The 22,225-nt window shown below is 26.1% G+C and overlaps 2 protein-coding genes across 4 annotated transcripts; one reads left to right on the top strand and one right to left on the bottom strand.

Moving 5' to 3' along the window:
* The first annotated feature begins 4,686 nt into the window (after nucleotides 1–4,686).
* On the top strand, nucleotides 4,687–13,310 carry LOC101492067 (pectin acetylesterase 3). 3 transcript variants are annotated; one of them, XM_004494428.4, is made up of 14 exons: nucleotides 4,687–5,035; nucleotides 5,775–5,857; nucleotides 6,003–6,132; nucleotides 6,256–6,329; nucleotides 6,562–6,648; nucleotides 6,728–6,852; nucleotides 6,944–7,004; nucleotides 7,137–7,190; nucleotides 7,278–7,355; nucleotides 7,778–7,883; nucleotides 7,989–8,134; nucleotides 8,212–8,315; nucleotides 9,041–9,079; nucleotides 9,161–9,491. In XM_004494428.4, the coding sequence occupies exons 1-14, from the start codon at nucleotides 4,840–4,842 to the stop codon at nucleotides 9,267–9,269; spliced, it is 1,392 nt and encodes a 463-aa protein (XP_004494485.1). In that variant the 5' UTR covers nucleotides 4,687–4,839; the 3' UTR covers nucleotides 9,270–9,491. The 3 variants fall into 3 exon arrangements, with proteins under 3 accessions (XP_004494485.1, XP_004494487.1, XP_004494486.1); XM_004494430.4 differs by lacking the exons at nucleotides 9,041–9,079; nucleotides 9,161–9,491 and adding an exon at nucleotides 13,292–13,310; XM_004494429.4 differs by lacking the exon at nucleotides 9,041–9,079.
* LOC101492848 (uncharacterized) lies at nucleotides 11,723–13,170 on the bottom strand. Its single transcript, XM_004494431.4, has 2 exons — nucleotides 12,125–13,170; nucleotides 11,723–11,978 (listed from the first exon to the last, which is right to left on the bottom strand). Exons 1-2 carry the CDS (start codon nucleotides 12,879–12,881, stop codon nucleotides 11,893–11,895), a joined length of 843 nt encoding a protein of 280 aa, XP_004494488.1. The 5' UTR covers nucleotides 12,882–13,170; the 3' UTR covers nucleotides 11,723–11,892.
* Nucleotides 13,311–22,225: the final 8,915 nt, after the last annotated feature.

Here is a 22,225-nt window from a genome sequence, read left to right as displayed (position 1 = left end):
TCCCTACATTGAATGTGTCTCCCATAACATTTTTTCTTTTTATAATAAAAAAAACACAAAGGATAATTGAAAAAAAAATGAATAATATTAAATATTTGAAAATGAAGAACTTCTAACTATTTCATTATTGACTCGAAACTTTCTATGTCTTAAACATTCACAAACTTTTCTTGTTTATAATTTTTATCAACAACTCTTGAAGTTTCTTGACTGTGTCAAATAATTATTTGAACAATTCCAATACGCACACGAATAAATTATTTCAATATTTTGGATTTAACAAACTATCACTCACAAATAAATATTATAATATATCACAAATCACATAATATTATTTAGCGCACGCTTAGATTGACATAATTAGGATGGACACATAAAATTGAAAACGTGAAAAACTACATAAATTTATAAATTGGATGTTTCAAAACTAATATAAATTATACAAAATGAAGAAATATTATAAAATGTATAACTTTAACAATAAAAAAAATACATAACTATTTAACAAATATATTATTAGAAGAACCACTTCAATAAAATAAAAAAGGTTGAATAAATAAATTCTATATTTAAATATATTTTACATGAATTGTATTAGTCAATAATGTTTTACTTTTATTTTTTTATACTAAATTGTATCTAACTTATATATAATTATTCAAAAAATATATTTACCTTTAAATAAATAAACACTTGAATATGTTTTGAGGAATTCCATAAACTTGTTTTAATATTGTATGCGACATTCGAATGTGTTATAAAAATGTATATGTTGAACTTTAATGAGAAAATATTGCACTTATTCCCTTAAATGCTTATTAAATTTTCATGCGATTAATTTGTCTTCTATCTCATAGAAGATCACCAACATCCAAACTAAAACATCGCAACAAGGGTTTGGATATAACAAAAAATTCATATCTTACGCAACATATGATAAACTCCTAACACAAGATTGATCATATGTATAAACACATTTAATTAATTATTTAGATATCTTAAAAAACATAAGATTGGTCATGTGTAAAGACATTTAATTAACTATTAACATATCTTAAAAAAGAATTACAAAATATAGTATGTCCAAAATTATAACTACTATAAAATATATTTCAGGTGATATGCATCTTTGTGTAAAACATAATATATGTTTGGGGTGACACGCATTTTTGTGATAAAATATTATTATATTTTAGGTAATGTTTTATATAAATTTACAAATATCAATAGAAATTAAATTTTAAATTTAAAATAAATATATTTCAATTATTATAAAAATTAAGATAATAATATATAAAATTTGAAGATTTTGCATAATTTGTATTCTCATATCAATATTTGTGGTACATGTATTCAATAAATGAAAATAACTTATTAAATTTTTTCTCAAAAAATAAATTCAATTCAAACAAGTTCATAAAATCAAATCATAATAAGATATATCGAATAAAAGTGATAATTTTATTATAATGATACTTGACTGCGATATACACTTAGTCAATATTACGTATGTATATTATACATAGATATTTTAATGAATAAAATAACAATTTACTTTTATATATATATATATATATATATATATACCAAAATTAAAAATAATTAGATTTAGTAACTTATCATTTTTTTTTGGGTAAAATTTAGCAATTTAGCAATTTGTCAATGGAAAGAAAAAAACATAAAATTTATAATTAATAACATTTTGAAAAGCGTAGACGGAGACATTTGAAAGAAAATGTTTTTTAACATAAAAATAAATTATTTTGTGGTATAATATTTATTACAATTAAAAAACTATTTAAAATTAATATTAAAAACTTTAAATAATTACTCAATTTAAATTATTGTTGCAAAAGATTTCATTTATGTGCAGAGTATATATTATTTCTTAAATGGTTAAAACAATTAAATGGTAAATATATAATAAATTACTTGGCTTATTATTTATAATATTTGAAATATTAGTTCTTTAATATTATTCCTGATATTATTAATCCCAAAGCAAACAGGCACATTTCATATTTGAATTATTAGAACTATCTAAATATATATAATTCGTCTTTTCATATATCAAAGTTAAACAAAAATCTAATATCACATGTTAATTTAAAATTTGAAGACATTAAATATATAATTAAATATATAGATCTCCTTTAACCACATTTTATATATTTAGTATACTTTGTCTTGATATTTAAAGTTTTGATTCGGTCCAAAGAAATGAGTTCTTAGTATCTTTTATATGTCTTAAACTTTCTATATCTCGAAACATTAATTATTTAATTATTGACTCGAAACTTTCTATGTCTTAAACATTTACAAACTTTTTTTGTTTATAATTTTTTTCAACAACTCTTGAAGTTTCTTGAACGTGTCAAATAATTATTTGAACAATTTCAATGCACACACGAATAAATTATTTCAATATTTTGGATTTAACAAACTATCACTCACGAATAAATATTATAATATATCACAAAACACAATATTATTTAGTGCACGCTTATATTGAAATAATTAATATGAACATATAATATTGAAAACGTGAAAAAATACATAAATTTATAAATCGAATGTTTCAAAACTAATATAAATTGTACAAAATGAAGAAATATTATAAAATGTATAACTTTAACAATAAAAAAAGACATAACTATTTAACAAATATATTATTAGAAGAACAACTTCAATGAAATCAAAAAGATTGAATAAATCAATTCCATATTTAAATATATTTTGTATGAATTGTATTAGTCAACAATGTTTTACTTTTATTTTTTTATGCTAAAGTGAATCTAACTTATATATAATTATTCAAAAATATATTTACGTTTAAATATATAAATACTTGAATATATTTTGAGGAACTCCATGAACTTGTTTTAATATTGTATGCGACATTCGAATGTGTTATAAAAATATATATGTTGAACTTTAATGAAAAAATATTGCACTTATTCCCTTAAATGCTTATTGAATTTTCATGCGATTAATTTGTCCTCATAGAAGATCACCAACATCCAAACTAAAACATCACAAAAAGGGTTTGGATAAATATAGAAAATATTGAATAGACCAAAAGGGTTTGGATATAACAAAAAAATAATATCTTAGGCAACATACGATAAACTCCTAACACAAGATTGGTCATATGTGTAAATACATTTAATTAATTATTTAAATATCTTAAAAAAACATAAGATTGGTCATGTATAAAATATTTAATTAACTATTAACATATCTTAAAAAAGAATTACAAAATATAGTATGTCCAAAATTATAACTACCATAAAATATATTTCGGGTGATATGCATCTTTATGTAAAATATAATATATGTTTGGGGTGACATGCATCTTTGTGATAAAATATTATTATATTTTAGGTAATGTTTTATATAAATTTACAAATATCAATAGAAATTAAATTTTAAATTTAAAATAAATATATTTCAATTATTATAAAAATTAAGATAATAATATATAAAATTTGAAGATTTTGCATAATTTGTATTCTAATATCAATATGTGTGGTACATGTATTCAATAAATGGAAATAAATTATTAAATCTTTTCTTAAAAAATAAATTCAATTCAAACAGATTCATAAAATCGAATCATAATAAGATATATTGAATAAAAGTGGTAATTTTATTATAATGATACTTGACTGCGATATATTATACATAGTTGATTTAATGAATAAAATAATAATTTACTTTCATATATATATATATATATATATATACACCGAAATTAAAAATAATTTGATTTAGTAACTTATCACTTTTTTTTGAGTAAAATTTAGCAATTTGTCAATACAAAGAAAAAAAACATAAAATTTATAATTAGTAACATTTTGAAAAGCGTAGACGGAGACATTTGAAAGAAAATGTTTTTTCATAAAAATAAATTATTTTTTGGTATAATATCTATTACAATTAAAAACTATTTAAAATTAATATTAAAAACTTTAAATAATTACTCAATTTAAATTATTGTTGCAAAAGATTTCATTTATGTGCAGAATATATATTATTTCTTAAATAGTTAAAACAATTAAATGGTAAATATGTAATAAATTACTTTGCTTATTATTTATAATATTTGAAATATTAGTTCTTTAATATTATTACTGTTATTATTAATTCCAAAACAAACAGTGACGTTTCATATTTGAATCGAACTATCTGAATATATAATTCGTCTTTTCATATATCAAAGTTAAACAAGAATTTAATATCACATATTAATTTAAAAATAAATAGATTTATTAATTTAATAAAGAGTAAATTTTAGAAAATAAAAATAAATAGATTTATTAATTTATAAGATGTTATAATATTTGAGGTTAATTTTTGTTTCTTAAATAGTATACGGTTATTTATTTGGGTCATGTTAAAAAAAAAAGAAATAAAAGTGATGTATTATTTAAAAATATTAAATTTTAAGAGATTAAATACACAAATTATAATGATATATAGTTAAGAAAGTTATGAGTATTTTGTTATTTGTAATTAGAAAAAGAGAAGTAAAAAATGCATAAATAAATAACGGAAAACACAAAACGAGCGACATGAGAAGTGAATGTTTTTAATCTGACACATGCGTGGCTAATAGTGTCTGTCTGATTTGGTTATCTCTCGGAGAAGCAATAAAGCGAGTTTAATTTTAGATTCATAGTGTCCATCCATGATTATTCATTACTCCTATTTAGTAAAGGAAATATGAAACGAACAAACAAACAAAGATCCATCCACACTTTCTACATATAAAATAACACAGAGTTAGTGAGTGTAGTTGGAACTTAGAACTTAGAACTTAGAAGTTAGAACTTAGAAATGAGAATGAAGGTGATTCTTCTCCTAACACAACTTGCCTTCGTTATTATCTCAGCTAGATCTGAGACTCAGACACACAATCTCTCTCCTCTGTATATCTTGGAAAACGATGTCGTTCCAGCTTCCACCTCTCCTCAAACTCAACCTCTCATGGTTCCCCTCACTCTTATCCAAGGAGCTTCTTCTAAAGGAGCAGGTCTCTTTCTCTCTCTCTCTCTCTCTCTCTCTCTGCTTTCTCTTATTATTATTTGCAAACTTGCTTTACCTTTTCTCATGCCACTAAAAATAACATAGCTTTATTATTATATTAACTAATTATAATGCATTGCATATTTTAATGGGTGAACTCAAAACACAGGGGTTGTTCACCTTTCATGCTATCACTTACTTACTAACTGTGTCTTTGGTTTCACTTTTCCAAGAGACAAAATTTATTCTTAATGTTTGAAATTGATTTTGACATGTTTCGACTTGTTCCAGTAGAATTGATTTTGTCTCTAAATTTGCTCCAAGATAGAATTTTAAGCTTGTCTCTACAATAGTTTTTTTCCTTCAGATTTATTATTCCATTCACTTTTACACTCATATATGATGTCTCCAAACGAAAATTGTTTTATGTTCAAGTAACTTTTAAGCAAAATCAATTCATTCAAAATCAATTTTTGTGAAGTGAACCAAACACACACTAATGCAAGAAACCATTCACTGGAAATTTTATTTTATTTTTTGCAATTTTTTTTTTTCAGTTTAGTTGCTAGGAACGGCACTACATGCATATGTTTAAATTTAATAGGATGGATAACATATAGTGTGTGCACTTAGTTTAGGTTACTTCATGTGTTCAATCTTCATCATTGATGGTAGAGCCTATTTTTATGTAAAGGTTGTGTGTCAAATGGATTACTAAGCTTTAAATTTTTGTCCAATAATGGCAGTATGTTTGGATGGAACGTTACCTGGTTACCACTTGCATCATGGATCTGGATCGGGTGCAAATAGTTGGCTCATTCAATTGGAGGTATGTAAAACAATGTTCAATTATTTTAAGGATAAGTACCAATAATTTAATGGTTTGACAGTATAATAAATTTTGAAGACTTTATGAAACTATAATGTTTTGTAGCAATGCTGTTATGTAAACCTGTTTGAAAACTTTGCTGTAGGGAGGAGGATGGTGTAACACCATCAAAAGTTGTGTCTTTAGAAAAACTACTCGCCGCGGTTCCTCTAAATATATGGAAAAGAAACTACCATTCACAGGGTTATTGAGCAATAAAGCTGAAGAAAATCCTGGTTTTTTCTTTTTACCCTTCACATGCATACATTTACATCAAATATAGCTCGGTATTTCTGGAGATTGTAAGATCATATGTTTACTCAAATATGTGTCTTCTGTGTGGTCATTTTTGTGCACAGATTTCTTTAACTGGAATCGAGTCAAAGTGCGGTACTGTGATGGCGCATCTTTCAGTGGAGACAGTCAAAATGAGGTCGGTGAGAGTATGACGGCACTTTCCTTTTCCTTTTATTTCAATAGAAACTATGTTGTCGTCTAAAAGTGTTGAAAATATGAAATAAAGATATCTATTTGTTTTTATGAATCTTTGCTGGGATGGAGGAAATCTCTTTTCTAATGAACAAGTTCTTCTTATATCCTGTAATTCTGTTTCTAAATTTATGATTGCTATTGATATGTGAATTCATATTTCATACCTCTTTCAGGCTGCACAGCTTCAATTTAGAGGACAAAAAATATGGCTAGCTGCAATGGAGGAATTATTGTCCAAGGGAATGCAGAACGCCAACCAGGTTTTGTATATCAGAATATTGTAATTTGTTATTCGATCTTCAAAGTCCATGGATGCTAATGAAAAAATATGTAAATCAGGCTCTATTGTCTGGATGCTCTGCGGGTGGTCTGGCATCTATACTACATTGCGATGAGTTCCGGAGCTTGTTGCCAAAATCTACCAAAGTCAAATGTTTGAGTGATGCAGGGTTTTTTCTTGACGCGTAAGTAATATATATTTTGTTTCATATGAACTCTAACCTGCACTATTGCTTGGAAACTTAGATATAATTGATTATCTGTTCAATCATGTAGAACTGATGTATCTGGGGGACACACATTGAGAAATATGTTTGGAGGTGTAGTTACCTTACAGGTAATATATTTTGTGTAGTAAAAGATTGTAGAATCTTGAAATTAATCTTCTGTTAGTGGTTTTATTTATCTGATATAAGGGTTGGAAAACTTTTATAAATATGTAATGTCCTTGATGTCTTTGAAATTGTAGGAAGTGCAAAAAAACCTGCCAAAAAGTTGTCTCAACCACCTGGACCCAACTTCGGTAATTTTCTGATTCTAGATGTCATTCTATTCATAGCTTGAAATTGTAGACATGCAAATTTTGAACATATAAATTATTTTATTTCAGTGCTTCTTTCCTCAAAACTTGATTGATCATGTTGAGACTCCATTGTTTCTGCTAAATGCTGCATATGATGCATGGCAGGTAATATTTATAAATACTCATTTTCTTGTAGTGTTCTGTTAATGATGTGCATGATTACATGCGTACTAACTTGTGTTTATTTGTCCTCAAAGTTCTATCATATGGATGACATGGCGTCTAGTTTAACCAAATTTTTTCATCAAAGATTTCCCTTAATTTCAAATGGTTCTTGTAGCCATCGAACCTCGCTGTCTCCTTTTTATTTTGTGCCAAAATATTAATATAATTTGGTATTTTATCAACACTTAACCCCCAATAAAAGTCTTGGCTTAGGGGTCTAAATTGAATACAACCATCATTGAGTATATTTGGAGTTTCAAAATTGAACACAACCGTCATTGAGTATACTGGAGTTTCAAAATATTAGTGATTTCATGTCTAAAAACGATATAGACAAAATCCCTTTAAATTGTTTTCTTTAGGTCCATGAAAGTTTAGCCCCACATTCAGCAGATCCTCATGGATCATGGAGTGAATGTAAATCAAATCATGCCAAGTGTAACTCATCTCAAATTCAGTTCCTTCAAGGTAATTTTGCCGGTCTCCACTAATGTGTAAGCTATGCATAGCAATTGATGTATATCTATAATTAATTATCTGATATCCTTGTAATATATCTCTTCTTTTAATCAGACTTCAGAAATCAAATGCTAAACGACGTGAAAGGATTCTCAACGACATCTCAATCCGGATTATTCATAAATTCTTGTTTTGCTCATTGCCAATCCGAGAGACAAGATACATGGTTTGCTGATGACTCTCCGGTTATTAACAAAATGGTATGCATAAATTCCTTTGGTACTATTTATTGTTCTCACAATAATCATCTTATAAGCCAATATATTTTATCATGCAGCCAGTTGCACGTGCCGTCGGAAACTGGTTTTTCGATCGTCAAGCTATCAAAGCTATTGACTGTGCTTACCCCTGTGACAACTCCTGCCACAATCTGGACTCCAAGTGAGTCAAAGTCATTGTGATTGCCATTTGTGCATTTTACATTATTTATTGTTATAGAAAACTTATTCTTGACTAAGGTTGCAATTCAAAAGATATATCATATTCAATTATAGATTACATTAATAAAAAAGTTGGATTGAAAATCCAAAATTAACAATTGCGCTTGTACTTCTGCTCTTACCTTTTTATATTTGAAGACATTATATTTTTATCCAATTCTAATTTTTGCAATCACCACAAATTCCACGTCTTGCGGCCCCGATTGTAGGATAATCCCTTAGACATGAACACCAACCTAACATTCCGGCTGGAAGCCCAGAGTAGTCCACTGCTTGTTAAGCTTTTCCAACACCACGTAGGTGATTCGGATAGAACTCAAAAAACACTAGATAGTTAGACAGTTAGTGTGATTGGTTAATTTGGTTTTCATGTTGTGGATTGTATTGAAACTGGTTTTGTGTCCTTCAAATGCAATTTTTGTCTCCTGTCAAACATAATTTAGTGAGAAGCGATTTCATTTCATGCCAAACACAATTTTGTTTCCTGTCAAACGTAATTTGGTGAAAACTCGCTAACAACATGAAGCTTCGCCGAAACTTTCCAACCAAGAGGAAGAACAATTGCCTTCCTATTTCATCTCATTTTTAAGTATACCAAAAATTGCACCTTTTTTCTTTTCTCCAATTCCTCTGTGAAACTGAGATTCATATTTTCATGATTTGCAGTGTTGGTAGATCTACCATAGTGGACTCTCAGTCCACAAGGTTAACTTTTACCTTACCCTTTTGATTTCCATCTTCTCAATTCCATTGTGGAACTGAAATTCTTATATTCCTCCTTTGCAGTGATGACAGTGATACAACTACCACTATGATATATTCCCACTCCACAAGGTTGACTTTTATTGCTGGCTTATTTGTACTAAGTGCTTTATTGCCAATTACATGCTCCTAATTCACTGTGCCTGTTAAGAAACCTATAACTTTTAGTGGCATGGTTAGATGTAAAGGAGTTAAAAAACAGGAATTTGAATTACACGATGGTGCTATATATAATATATAGCACCGTCGTGTAATTATGCACAATGCAGCTGGATCTAAGCACGTGTGCTTCAAATCATAAGATTCAAGGAAAAGCAAGAAAAAGAAAGTTGTCTTGTGACACTAGTGGAAATAATCTCAGTGATTCAGATACTTAAGTCAATGAAACCATTAGGACTTACTTAGGAGAACAAACGGGAGTAATGAATACTATATGTAAGAGCAAGTTTAAGGGGCGAAAATGTTTTCCGAATATGCTTAAACCAAAAACTCTAACAGTCCTTTTATTAGATTTGTTTACAAAATTCACGAGTATTAAAAAAAATTGTAGCATTATATTTGCCAAAAATATGTTTTTTTTTCTTTCTATAATTACTCTTACAATTATTTAAATCATAAAAGGGGAAAGAATTACATTTTTTAATAATAAATTGAATTAAGGCATTTTTATAAAGAAATTAGTAATGTATTTGAAACTTTGAAAACGACTTTAAATTGACGAACACAGAAATCTAAAAAGTGGATGTTATAATAAGAGACCGATAGAGTATATGAGTGATTGTACTTAAATTCTAGTTGAACTGACAAAATGTCTTGAATGTTATTCTCGAATTCGAATCCGATACATAAGAGTACATGAGTTATTGCAACCAGGTTGAAGTGACTTGGGATAAGGTTGGCCTTAAAATAGATAGAATTCAGTGAGGTGGGCTTATTCAGCTCAGGTTAGTACACACACTAACCCATCTAAGAATCAACTAATCACAACTCTTTCAAATGATGGTCCAGGATGAATATTGATTAAAATTGGCAACAACTATACATTATTCTTTTTATTTGTTGGCAAAAAAAAAAATACATTATTCTTTTTAAGAATAAAAATCAATTATTTATTTATTAATTAAATTTTTTTATCCATTTTGTATGTTGCACATAAATTTAAAATTGGAAAAATATTTATGTTATGAAGTTAGTAAAGAAGAGTTAGGACAGTCAACAATGGATAAACAATTTAGGTATTTACATATTACATACAAACGAACGAGGTTCTGTCATTAGAAGTTAGGATCCTTGTAAGATTTGAGTTAAATTGTTAGCAACTAGAGTAACCTATAATTATCCTTTGACCAACACAATTTTTGACGAAAAGTCAGCACTTTGGTTATGCTATTTCCATAACTGTAGATCGCTCTCAGATTAATGTTAACATCAAGTTAATGACCCGCCATAGCATAAGTTCATTTCTCTGCCTATAGCTTTTTGGACATATGTGTCAAATTTTGACACATGTTCAAGTAGCTTGTAGCAATTCAAGTTGACAACTTCGACGTGTTCATGCTTAGTTACGAGTTTAACTTGTGGTCGATAGGTATGCCATATGATAACTTAATATATTTGTATTAATTTATTTAATTATTTATTGATATAATTATTGTTTGAAAGAATTTTTAGAAACATTTTATAAATTATTTTCTGTTAATTTTTGTAAATTATCATGAATATTAACATATGAAAATAGTTTAAAAGCAGTTTTATTTTATTTTACTATGTGCTGTAAAAATAATTTATACAAAAATTAAAAGTTTATATTATAAGTTGTTTATATAAACAAGGAGTTGGAAAGTTTTTAAATACTCCTACATTTAATCCTTTTGCCTCACGAAAGTTAAACTGAACTAAAATAGTCTTAAATTTTTCATTTTACTTTTTTGTAATTCTTAGTTTTTATTACAGTACTCACATATTCCATAAAATATTTTGACATATTATTAAGATTAATTTCGTTTAATAAAAATGATGTTAATCTTTAAACACCTAAATGACATAATATCGAATCATTTTAAAATTAATTTCAATATTTATAAAGATGATTTTGGCAAGATCACTTCAAAGGCCACAAGGATTTTAGACCACAAAAATATAAAGGTTTTTTTAATAACAATCATAAAATTTCACTATTTTCAAAACAATAGTCCATAAAGTTTTATTTAAAACTAATATTGTCTAAATGGATTGACTTTATTATAGATTAAAAATAATAATAAAACTAAGTCATCACCACTAAAACGGATAAATTGAATAATCATCAACATTATTTAGTAACCGACTATAGATATTTAATCATGAATAGAATAATTTTTATTAGACTTAAACTCCTTCTAAAAAATCGAATGGTTAAAAACAAAAAACTCAGTATCCGAACTTCCGCATGTTCCCATCCCATTAATATTTACTTCAGGTTGTTCTTTGGCCTTCTTAACATTTCTACCATAAACTTTCATTGGCCATTCACATTACTTTTCTCTTGTTCCTGTGTATCACAACTTTTTAATCTTATTAAAGCACATATACTGTACAGAGGAAAAGTGACAACAAAATCCAACACTCTCGGGGGAAATTTTATGACAAAAGCTCTAAATATACAAAATAATTGAGTGTATAGTGTAAAGAAAAAGTTATAGATAAGTATAATAATGTACAGTGTCTGATTCGCGAAAATAAGGAAGTAGGTATTAGCTAACAACAAAAATTAGGTGTCATGAGCCGTATTTGGAGGCAGATGCTATTGCTACCGCCTGTGCCCAAACTTTCAGTCTTGCCTTCACATCTCTTGGATCATCCCCTATATCACATTCATTTTTATTTTATTAGATCATTCATTTCCATTCTATAATGCACAGGATTTCAATCCTACACTTTGCTACATTTCTCGTCATTGTAAAAATATGAAAAAATAAAAATGTAAATTTGTTACACGGCGAAACTTACCGGGACCAGAGATACGCCAATTGGCGATAGGCGAATTACCACCACTACTAGTATCAATTGTTGAATTAGAAAAAGAAACTGCAGAAATTCTCTCATGTTCCAACTCAAATCCAAGATCTCTACAAGCTTTAACTTCTTCCAAATCCATACACAAACTTCTATTCCCACCTTTAGGTCTAGTTATCACCATTACACCTGTTCCACCACTCTGATCACTCTCCCCACTATTCACTCCATGCTCTTCCTCTTTCTTCTTCTTCATCTTCTTTTGATCCCATATATTCTCCAAACTATTTCCTCTTTCAAACTCAAACACACTTCTAGTACTCCTTCTTCTCCTCCTCCTCCCCAAATCATTGCTCTTTTTTGTTTCCTTTTTTGCTTCATTCTCACTTGCATACTCTTTCACTACAATCGGCGATATTTGAGTCCTGTTCCTTCGTCGTGGTGGTGTCGCCGGTAACGAATAACAACTACCGGAGTCATTTTCAGAAGCAGAGGATAACCCTGTTTGTAATAATAAGTCTTTTCCATCTGAGAATTCAGCATCTGCATCTTCACCTTCCATACTTTCAATGGACAAGTGTGAGATACACATGGAAGTTAGATTATCAATATCATCACATAAAGTGCTGCTTGTACAAACTGAAAGTCTTGACAAGTTTTGGTGATGTTGAAGATGATGATTAGGATTAGGATTATGATTATGATCAAATCCATCATCTATAATATCTTCAAAGTCTTCATCTGAAGCCATACTGTATAGTACTACTTACTACAAAAATAAAAAATAAAAAAGAAGAAAGAAGTACTTTATTTTTTGTTTTAGCACAATTCGAAGAAATCAAGAAGAAAAAAAATTCACAATTAAGCTGAAAATGGAGTGAGTTTGTATGTGTTATCTAGTGGTAGAGTAGAAGAAGATAGAGGGGGTGTATAATATAGAAGAGGGGGTGTTGTGTTGTGTTAAGTGTTTAGAGAATGTGAATCATTCGTTTCTTGTGATAAGGTAGAGAAGTAGAAGGGTATCTTCAATCAACTACCCTATTTATGCCAAATTTTGATACGTTTTCTTTTCATATATTTTTTTAATTAAATAAATAAAAACATATGGTTGATCTCATCTGAATTAGCATCATATTGTTTTTATTTTGGCTCGTGTGCCAGGTGAGGTGATGTTGTGGCGGTCAAACATTTGATCAAAACTTGAAGGGGATTGGGGTTAGTTACATCAAAAGTTTTTTTAGTAGTTGCAAATAGCTTTTTCTAAAAAATTGCAATATAATTGAAATGTTGATATGTTTAATCTATTAAATTGCTTGAGAATCTGTAATTTGATCGTATTAGTGAGAAGGGATGCCATTTTTATATATTTTTGTTTGACAAGCACAAGTGATGCCATTTGGTTTGTATATTTTTGTACACTTCTTATCTACCACGTAGTTATCATTGATTCGAGCATAAATATAGTTTATTGTATAGCTTCTACTTTCTGAAAACGCGGAGTTCACGCGGAGATTATAGATGAAAACTGAAATTTAGTTAAAGATTAGTAAATTATTTAATTTAGATTAAATGATGTTATGTAAACGACAAATCTTATATCTTATATCTTATATAACATTATATAATAGTCTTTTTTTACAAACGTGGTTTTGAATGATGTATTCATAAATGGTGAGTCATGAGGGGTAAAACATGATACAATAAAAATATTTACGATATTTTGTTGGGATAAAAACCATAATATTTAGTGTTTTTTAAAATATTTTTTTTTTACAGTCAGTATTATTTAAGATTCTTGTACATATATTAAAAAATATAATAATTAAAAAAAATCATTTTATTAAATTATTTATCTTATTTATTGATGAATTTTTCACAATCACTAAAGTAAATTATTATAATATTTTAAAAATTGCATGTGTACCTAATAATAATTGGAGAATATTATAAATAAAAAAATTATATTAAAAATTAAAAGTGATATTAATTTTAAGATAATTTTTTTAATTAAAATAATACTTATTTTGAGACGGATAAAATATTTTGATTTTTAAAAGAAATAGAGTTTAACTATCATAAATGTAAAAAAAATCTATCTGTTAACGTAAGTTTAATTTTCAATGTTTGCATAACTTCATTTTTTTTTTATTTTTTTTTATAATTACTTAACAAAAAATAGTCAGTTCTCAAGGTTTCCTTGATTGCATCTATCTGTTAAATTTTAAAATATAAAATTCCCTAAAAATTGGTTTTTTGAGAAGGTAATTTTAGTAATACTTAAAAAAAAACTATTTTTTATAAATGAATTTTTTAAACAGAAAGATTATTTTCACTGTATTAAATAAATATAAAATAACTTTTTTATTATCTAAAAATATCTAAAAAATAATATCTAAATTATGAAATTTATAAATCAAATTTTTTTTAAATTCCATAATAGACGGGTCCAATATTGGTTAATTTTAAAAATATCATTTATCAATAAGGATTTTTTTGTATGTAGAGATTAAAAGCAAAATACCTAATATATATAGGAACTAAACTGTAAATACATTTGACCTGTTTAACATAAATAATTAACTAACTTGAACTGTACAATGTAAAATACCACAAATGCTATTTGACATTAACTTCAAAAGCAGATACAAACATAGGTTATAAGAGGGCTACTAACTTGCCATTCCTGTTTCCAACTATCCATCCCATAAATGACCTTAGAAAAAAATAGGATTAAAGCTTAAATTATAACCTTTTATAAACCTGAGTTATCCATATCATTAGATTAATAATAATTATTTTTTTATTAAATAATTGTTAAAGAATCTAACATTAAAAATAAATGTTTTCTATTGAAAATAATATTTAAAATTTTAAAAAAATAAGAATATAATTTTTTATATAAGTTTTTAATCAATTTTTTTTATATTTAATTCTTAAAGATATTGTTAGGTCATTCTTAGCATTTGTAAAACATACTCGTCTTACATTAAATTTTATTTAAAATATTTACACACATGTTAAAGATTATAATAATTAGAATAAATAGATAACTATTTTTTTATTAAACTGTTGATCTTAATTATTGATGACTTTTTCATTATTGTCAATACAAAGTATACTAATATTTTAGAAATTAAGTATACACTAATCATTGAATAATAGTATAGAAAAAAATTATTTCATAATAAGTGTTACTTTAATATAAAAAAATTGTCTCAAAATGAATGTAATTCTTAATTTTTAATGTAATTTTAATTATATTTTTTATATTACTTTTTAATAATTACTACACGTAGAATTTAAAAAACATTAGCTAATTTTAAACCGGATGAAATATTAAAATTTCGTTAGAAAGTGTAAATAATATTGTGATGCAACAAATTGTTTTTTATGCTACGGATTGAATAAATACTTTACTACTTATGAGCATAATGATGGCGTTTACTTTTGGGCCATAGCGATTCAACCAACAGCAAAATAACACAATTGAATTATTTTTATGGTACCTACTGGGATTGGCCACTCCCTTACCTTTGCCCCACGGTTTTATTTTGTTTCAATTTTCAACAACAGAAGATAAAGTAACCTCTTTTATCTCCACGTGCAACTCTTCCTATTGAATTTGGACAATTCTTTCCAAAGGATTTCAAGACACCTGTCCACGTTTTTCTTTTATTATTATTATTATCATCATTATTGTAAGGCTTATAAAATTATTGATGTGATGAATATGACCCTAGACCATTTCTTTTTAATGATTAAAATGAAACGATAACTATACATTCGAACATAGAGGATAACAAAGCCAACACCATGGTCACAACAAAACAGAACAACCTTAGATAATATCGAATTTATGGTGGGTGCTATAATCAACAACTTTTACTATTAAAAGTATAATTAAAAAAAATATCAAACTATTTATTTTAATTATTAAGATCTTTTCACCATCATTAACATAAATACAATAATACTTTAAAAATCATGTGTATAGTAATACAATAATTTTTATTTAAGAAGAAAAAAAAAGTTATAACATTATGCACAAGCTTACAATAGGCAAAGTAAAAATTACAAATTAAAATAACAATTAATAAGTATTAAGGACCTCTCAAATACTACATGATAATTACTATTTATGTATTATAAGTTTAATATTTTTAGTAATTATTCGTCTCGGTCGTCTATATAAAAATAAACCATCAAATTGATATGCATAATTTATTGCATTAGTTGAAAACATGTTAGACAACCCTAATCAACTTAGACAACCCTAATCAACTTAAAGTATCATACCAAACTAACTCAAACCAACAATAACAAAAAAAAATAAGTTAAACATACTATTTTGATTTGATCGCAACTTATTATACAAAATAAATTTTTTTTTGTTGATAATCTATATTTTAAAGCAGTCTCCAAACAAATAATGAAAAATTCAATGATACTTAAGGATGTCAAGCAAAACTTTGAAAATAAAGTATTGTCACATTCAAAACAATTTCTTAATAAATCTAATTTACACAGTAATAATTGAATATTACTATTCGATTTAAAATAAAATATAAATAAATATAATAATTAAAAATTGATTTATTTATTTAAAATAAAACTAGATTCATCAATTTTTAATTATAAATTTTGTTTGTATTTTATTTTAAAATAGTATAAATTATATTAAAAATTAAAAATAATATTTATTTGAAGTTATATTTATTGTAAGACAGTGTGTGATTCTTAGATAGCCTGCACGACGTGGAATGAATCGGTGCATCAAATGCTTAATCGATAGAGAAAGTGGGTCCCAACCATTCCAGTTTCAGAAGGCAGAGTTGCAGACCACTGATCTTCACTTTTATTTTTCTTTATTTTTTTAAAGTAGTTTTCTTCAGCCACCCTTTTTCTTCGATATGTTTTTGTTTGTAATTTGTCACCGTCAATGATTGCTGAGTTCCCCATCCCAAATTCAAACTCTTCTCGAAAACAAATATGCAGCAGTGTCTTAGGACATTATTACAAGGTTCTTATTAACAACTATCACAAATATGTTTGTTAAACAATAAAAATGAAAGTTTTATATAAAAGTAATAATTTTTGAAATTCTAAAAAAAATTAAAAAACGAATTTTAATTGACTTTTTTTTTATAATTGAAACACATTATCCTCTTCCTCCCTAATTGTAAAATTCATTTAATATATTTATTTATCTTTAAATACAAGATCATTTACAAATGGTTTCGATACTCCTATATTTATTTATATATTTATAATAAATATATATATTATTAATACTATGAAAAATAAATATTAAATTCATTTATACACATAAAGAGTAATTCAATAGTAGTTATATACAAATTATATACACTAAAATTTAATTAAAAAAATTATATACTATTAACTTTTCTTATATGCATAGAAAATGTCATAATAATGCTTGAAAGGAGTAATAAATTTATAAAATGACATATTAAAAGGATATAATACAGTGATAATTTTATAAAATAAAATATCATTTCCGTCCATCTTTATAAGCACTATTTGTTTTTTTTTTCCACATGTTTTAATACAAGAATGTAGTTATTTTATTGTCTATGTTTTACACGTAAATAAGCACTATTTGTTTTTTTTTTCACATGTATTAATACAAGAATGTAGTTAATTTTTTATATAAATGTTTGTAAAATAATATTTGTATTTCAACGTATTTAATTTTTTTATATATATTTTAAAATAAATTAATAACATTAATAAAGTGTATTTGCTTAAAATTTAACTAAAGTACCTCTAGGTACACAAAAATTTAAAACTCTAATAAATTTTCATACTGATTCTTCACGAAGGCTAATCCAAAGAACTTGGTACAATTCAAATATCATTTATATTTTTGTTTGTAGTTATTTAGGTAACGCTCATTATCTTTAAAAATGACTTCGATTTTCAAAGAAATAAAAACTTACATGCTTGAATGTTTCGTATAGTTGATCCACGTTGGTAAAACAAAACCCATGCATTTCAACGGTAATATTTTTTTTTAAAAATGATAAAAATATTTGCACATTAATTTTAAATTTAAATATGTATGCAGTTTAAAGATATCGGTCAAAGATAGACCTTATAAAGTTTGTGACTAATTAGTAATTAAATAATAATATTGAATCAGATTAATGGTTTTGTCTTAACGCAATATAAGTTTAATAGTTTTTTGGGCTTTGGTGAGATAAAGTTGATTAATGGTAGGACGCTCACCGACCGTTGATTAACGATACTTTTTTATTTGATTTTGTGAAGGGAGGTGGGATGTTTGGAGCGAATCAAATCTCCCACTAATTTGTTTACACGTCATAACTTAGGAGATGAAAAATAGAAGAAATTAGTTGTAAGAGATAAATTTGAAACACATCAAAGAAAAATTGAATTAATATTTATATACATGGGTGACCATGACCATAGTGGGATGGGGGCGGTCAAGTAAGTGCTCTAATTATTGCTTTATTGTTAATGTTACTTTTATTTGATTAATAAGAATTTAAGTTCGACGTTTCAACTCAACAATCACAAAATATTGTTTCTTTATACATATTTTTATTAAAAACTCCTTGTCAATTTGTATATTATCATTTTATATTTTATTGTTTTAACATATTACATAGAAAACATTTTATGATCATCCAAATTAAAAGAAAAAAAAATAATTTTATCTCAAAAAAGTAAACTTGATAAAATTTAAAAAATGATGCAAATCAATATTGTTTGGACTTTGAAGATTAAAATTTAAAGAATTATTAATTAGGAAAATTAAACAAAGAGATATTTTGATTCAAAACAATAAAAATAAAGAGTATCTAGATATCTTAAAAACTTATGTCCAATGTATTTTTAATTTTGCCAGTGGAAAATAATTAGACACAAATTCATAATAAAAGCTTGAATATGTAGCTTGTGGCTATGAGATGCAAATAAATGCACTTAAAAGTGTATCTAAGCTCTCATGTAATCTAAATTGTTTGTTAGATTTAAATACCTTTGTAATTTTTTTTTGAGCCCTATAGTCTATTCCGTAGAGGTAGTATAAAAATTACTAAAACATCTATTTTTACATTAGAAAGAGACTTATTCTAACATTAATTATTAATACGATTAAATTATGTTGCAAAAGATAAAATGATAACTATCTTAATAATGTGAAATAATTTTTCTTACATTTACGCAGATAAATAGTCAAATAAAAAATATAATTTAATATAACAATAACAATTGACAAAAAATTAAATATGAGACGAACATTTTTAACGTATAAAACTTTTACTATAATAATAAATAGATATACTAAAGTCTTTCTAGTAACACTAGACAACATCAATCAACAATACTCGTCACAAAAAAGGTAGAAATTAAACAAACAATCTTCTACTATTAAAGTGAATATTTTAAAATAACTCTAAAAAAAAATAAAATTAAAAGAACAAATTTTATAAAAAATAATGTACTAAAATTATAAATCAATACTAAAATTATAAACAAAACAAATTTACTATGTATCTGTTACCACCGAAACTTAATTTTTCCTTCTCTTCCTTGTTTACTTTGCCGTCAACTTCTTTTCGTTTTTAATAATAATAATAAAATTAATGGATTCTAGTTGAGAAGGGGAATCCACCCAACAAATTCAACTAGAATCTCGTGTCAAAAATTGAACTTGTGTACGTTGACTTGCAAAAGATATTACTACATCCACTAACTATGTTTTTAACATGCCATTTCTTATTTTCAGTAGAAATAATAAAATTAACTCATAATTTTCACAACGGAATCAATGATAAGAAAGAAAAGAAAAGTCAATGGACACCGATTTATAAGAGTTGATAATATAGGTAGCAACCGAAAAATGTGAAAGATATACAATTTTCCAAAATATTATACGATAGTTTACAACTTGTGAATCTAGAGGAAAGATGCGTTTCTCTCTTTCCTTTTTTTTCTCTTTCTGTCTGGAGCTACGTTTCGCTTTATTAGAGAAAAAAGGAATTTAATTATATAAAAAAGAAATAGGGAAACCGGACCCTCTCTTTCGGTTTCTTCTTGTTGTTATATTAAGTAGGAGTAAAAATGTTTTATCTTAAATAGAATATAATTATAGAACATTGTATAAGTAAAAGAACTTATAATTATTGTCCTAAAATTTGAAGTGAAAGTATTGTGTAAAACTCACTTGTATAATAGTTTTTGGTCTAACTTAGATAATCCTCCAAATCTACTCATTATCCTGCACTTTAAAATTTGTCCCTTGAACACACCATAACAGAAAATTTCAAACTAAGTCTAAGCCACCCGTTGGGTAATAATGGGTATTGGTAAAATTTTATGGAATGGATTAATGTACATGTCAAATTAGAAATTACACATGCAGTTATTTTTTTAAAGAAAAAATTAATTAAACAAGAAAATTTAGTTCAATACATGTCAAAATATTTTTTGCAGCATTTTTAAAATATTATTAGAGTTATCTGTATTTTAAAATAAATGATGTGCTTATATTCACCAATATAAAAAATATATAATAATAGAAACAATAATATTTTAAAATAAATAGTGTGTTAGTATTTACCGATATAAAAGAAAGTATAATAATAAAATTTAATTTCTATATGAGAATCAAATATTTTTATTATATTTATTACATACATGAGTTGAATTAATATTAAAAGAAATAATAGATGGATTATTTTAGTGTTAAGAAAATCTCACCATCTTATTTTCTTCACATGCTGTTATTTTGAGAAAGTGTTTAACATTATAACACATCCATCCACTAATAAACAATCCTAATTTAGGGGTTTTGAACTTTGATAAATTAAAAAAGAGCAATGACGGTGAAGGAAAGTGCAAACCATGTCCCTCTATACTGCGATCTTAAAAATAAAATCATACTACAAACGTCATCATCCATTGAAAATATATATAAAAATTAAATATTAAGAATTTAAAATATGAATTTGATTTCTATACCTTAACAATGTAAATGTTTTTATAAATTATCGTTTAAAATATATTATAATAAATAGTTAGATATTTTATAAAATTTAAATTTAAATTTTAATATATTATAATAGATAGATGTCGAGTTGTTAACACGTAAATGATGATAGTGACATTAATTTTGTGGTTATAAAATTTTAAGTGTCCTCGTATCTCCTTCGAGGTATGCAAAGTTCAATCTTTGAGACCCAGTCTATGTGCTAGTTTTTGTCTTATTTACACCATTACACGAATCAAATCAATTGCTTGGAGTGGCATCGTAAAGGGGAAAAAAACTTTGAAATATTTGACTAAATAATTAGATACTGGATTTGCAATCTAAATATACATGAGCAATGTTTGATGACTCAGGTTTTTGTCAGATAATGGAGAGGGTGGGTATTTCACATATCTATACTATTAAACTATGATTTTAAGTGAAGGTACTAATACTAAATATCTATTAAACAATTATATTTCTCACCTTGAATAAAAGAAAAATATATATAACTCACATGAGACACCTTTATACTAATAATAAAGCAAGGGCTTACATAAGATCCAATACTTTGAAAATGTAATACTACAAAATTGAGGTTAAAACACTAGCGATGTATGCTGCGGCAGATGTATGTTTGTGATTGTAGGGGAGGGCTTGGGCCCCATTCGACATTTTCATTTTACACATAATATATATAATATGTCATGTGTTTTTGGTTTGTTGGCCAATGCTAACTTTCTTTAAGTGATACGACATTTAGACCTTACATAATTGAGAAGGTAAAATGTAAATATATATTTTGAGTTATATAGGCAATTGATAGATTATTAATATATAAATGGACGGCATTCAATCCAATTAAAGGAATTAGACTTTCATAATTTGAATTTAACCGCGAAGTAATGTTTAAAGATCGAGTGAGGGAAATATTAATATTTAATAATGTATAATATTTTGATAAATAAATAAATTATTATTAGTTTTATTTTAATTTATATAGTATATTCTTTTTATTATTTGACTCTGATTTTTTCTTATCATCTGGCTCTAATTTCGCCGTATGTGAGAATCAACTC

The sequence above is a fragment of the Cicer arietinum genome, chromosome 3 (assembly GCF_000331145.2).
Source record: "Cicer arietinum cultivar CDC Frontier isolate Library 1 chromosome 3, Cicar.CDCFrontier_v2.0, whole genome shotgun sequence".
In the NCBI taxonomy this organism is placed as follows: Eukaryota; Viridiplantae; Streptophyta; class Magnoliopsida; order Fabales; family Fabaceae; genus Cicer; species Cicer arietinum.
Note: the sequence above shows the minus strand (reverse complement) of the source record. Positions and strands in the feature narration are given on the sequence as shown.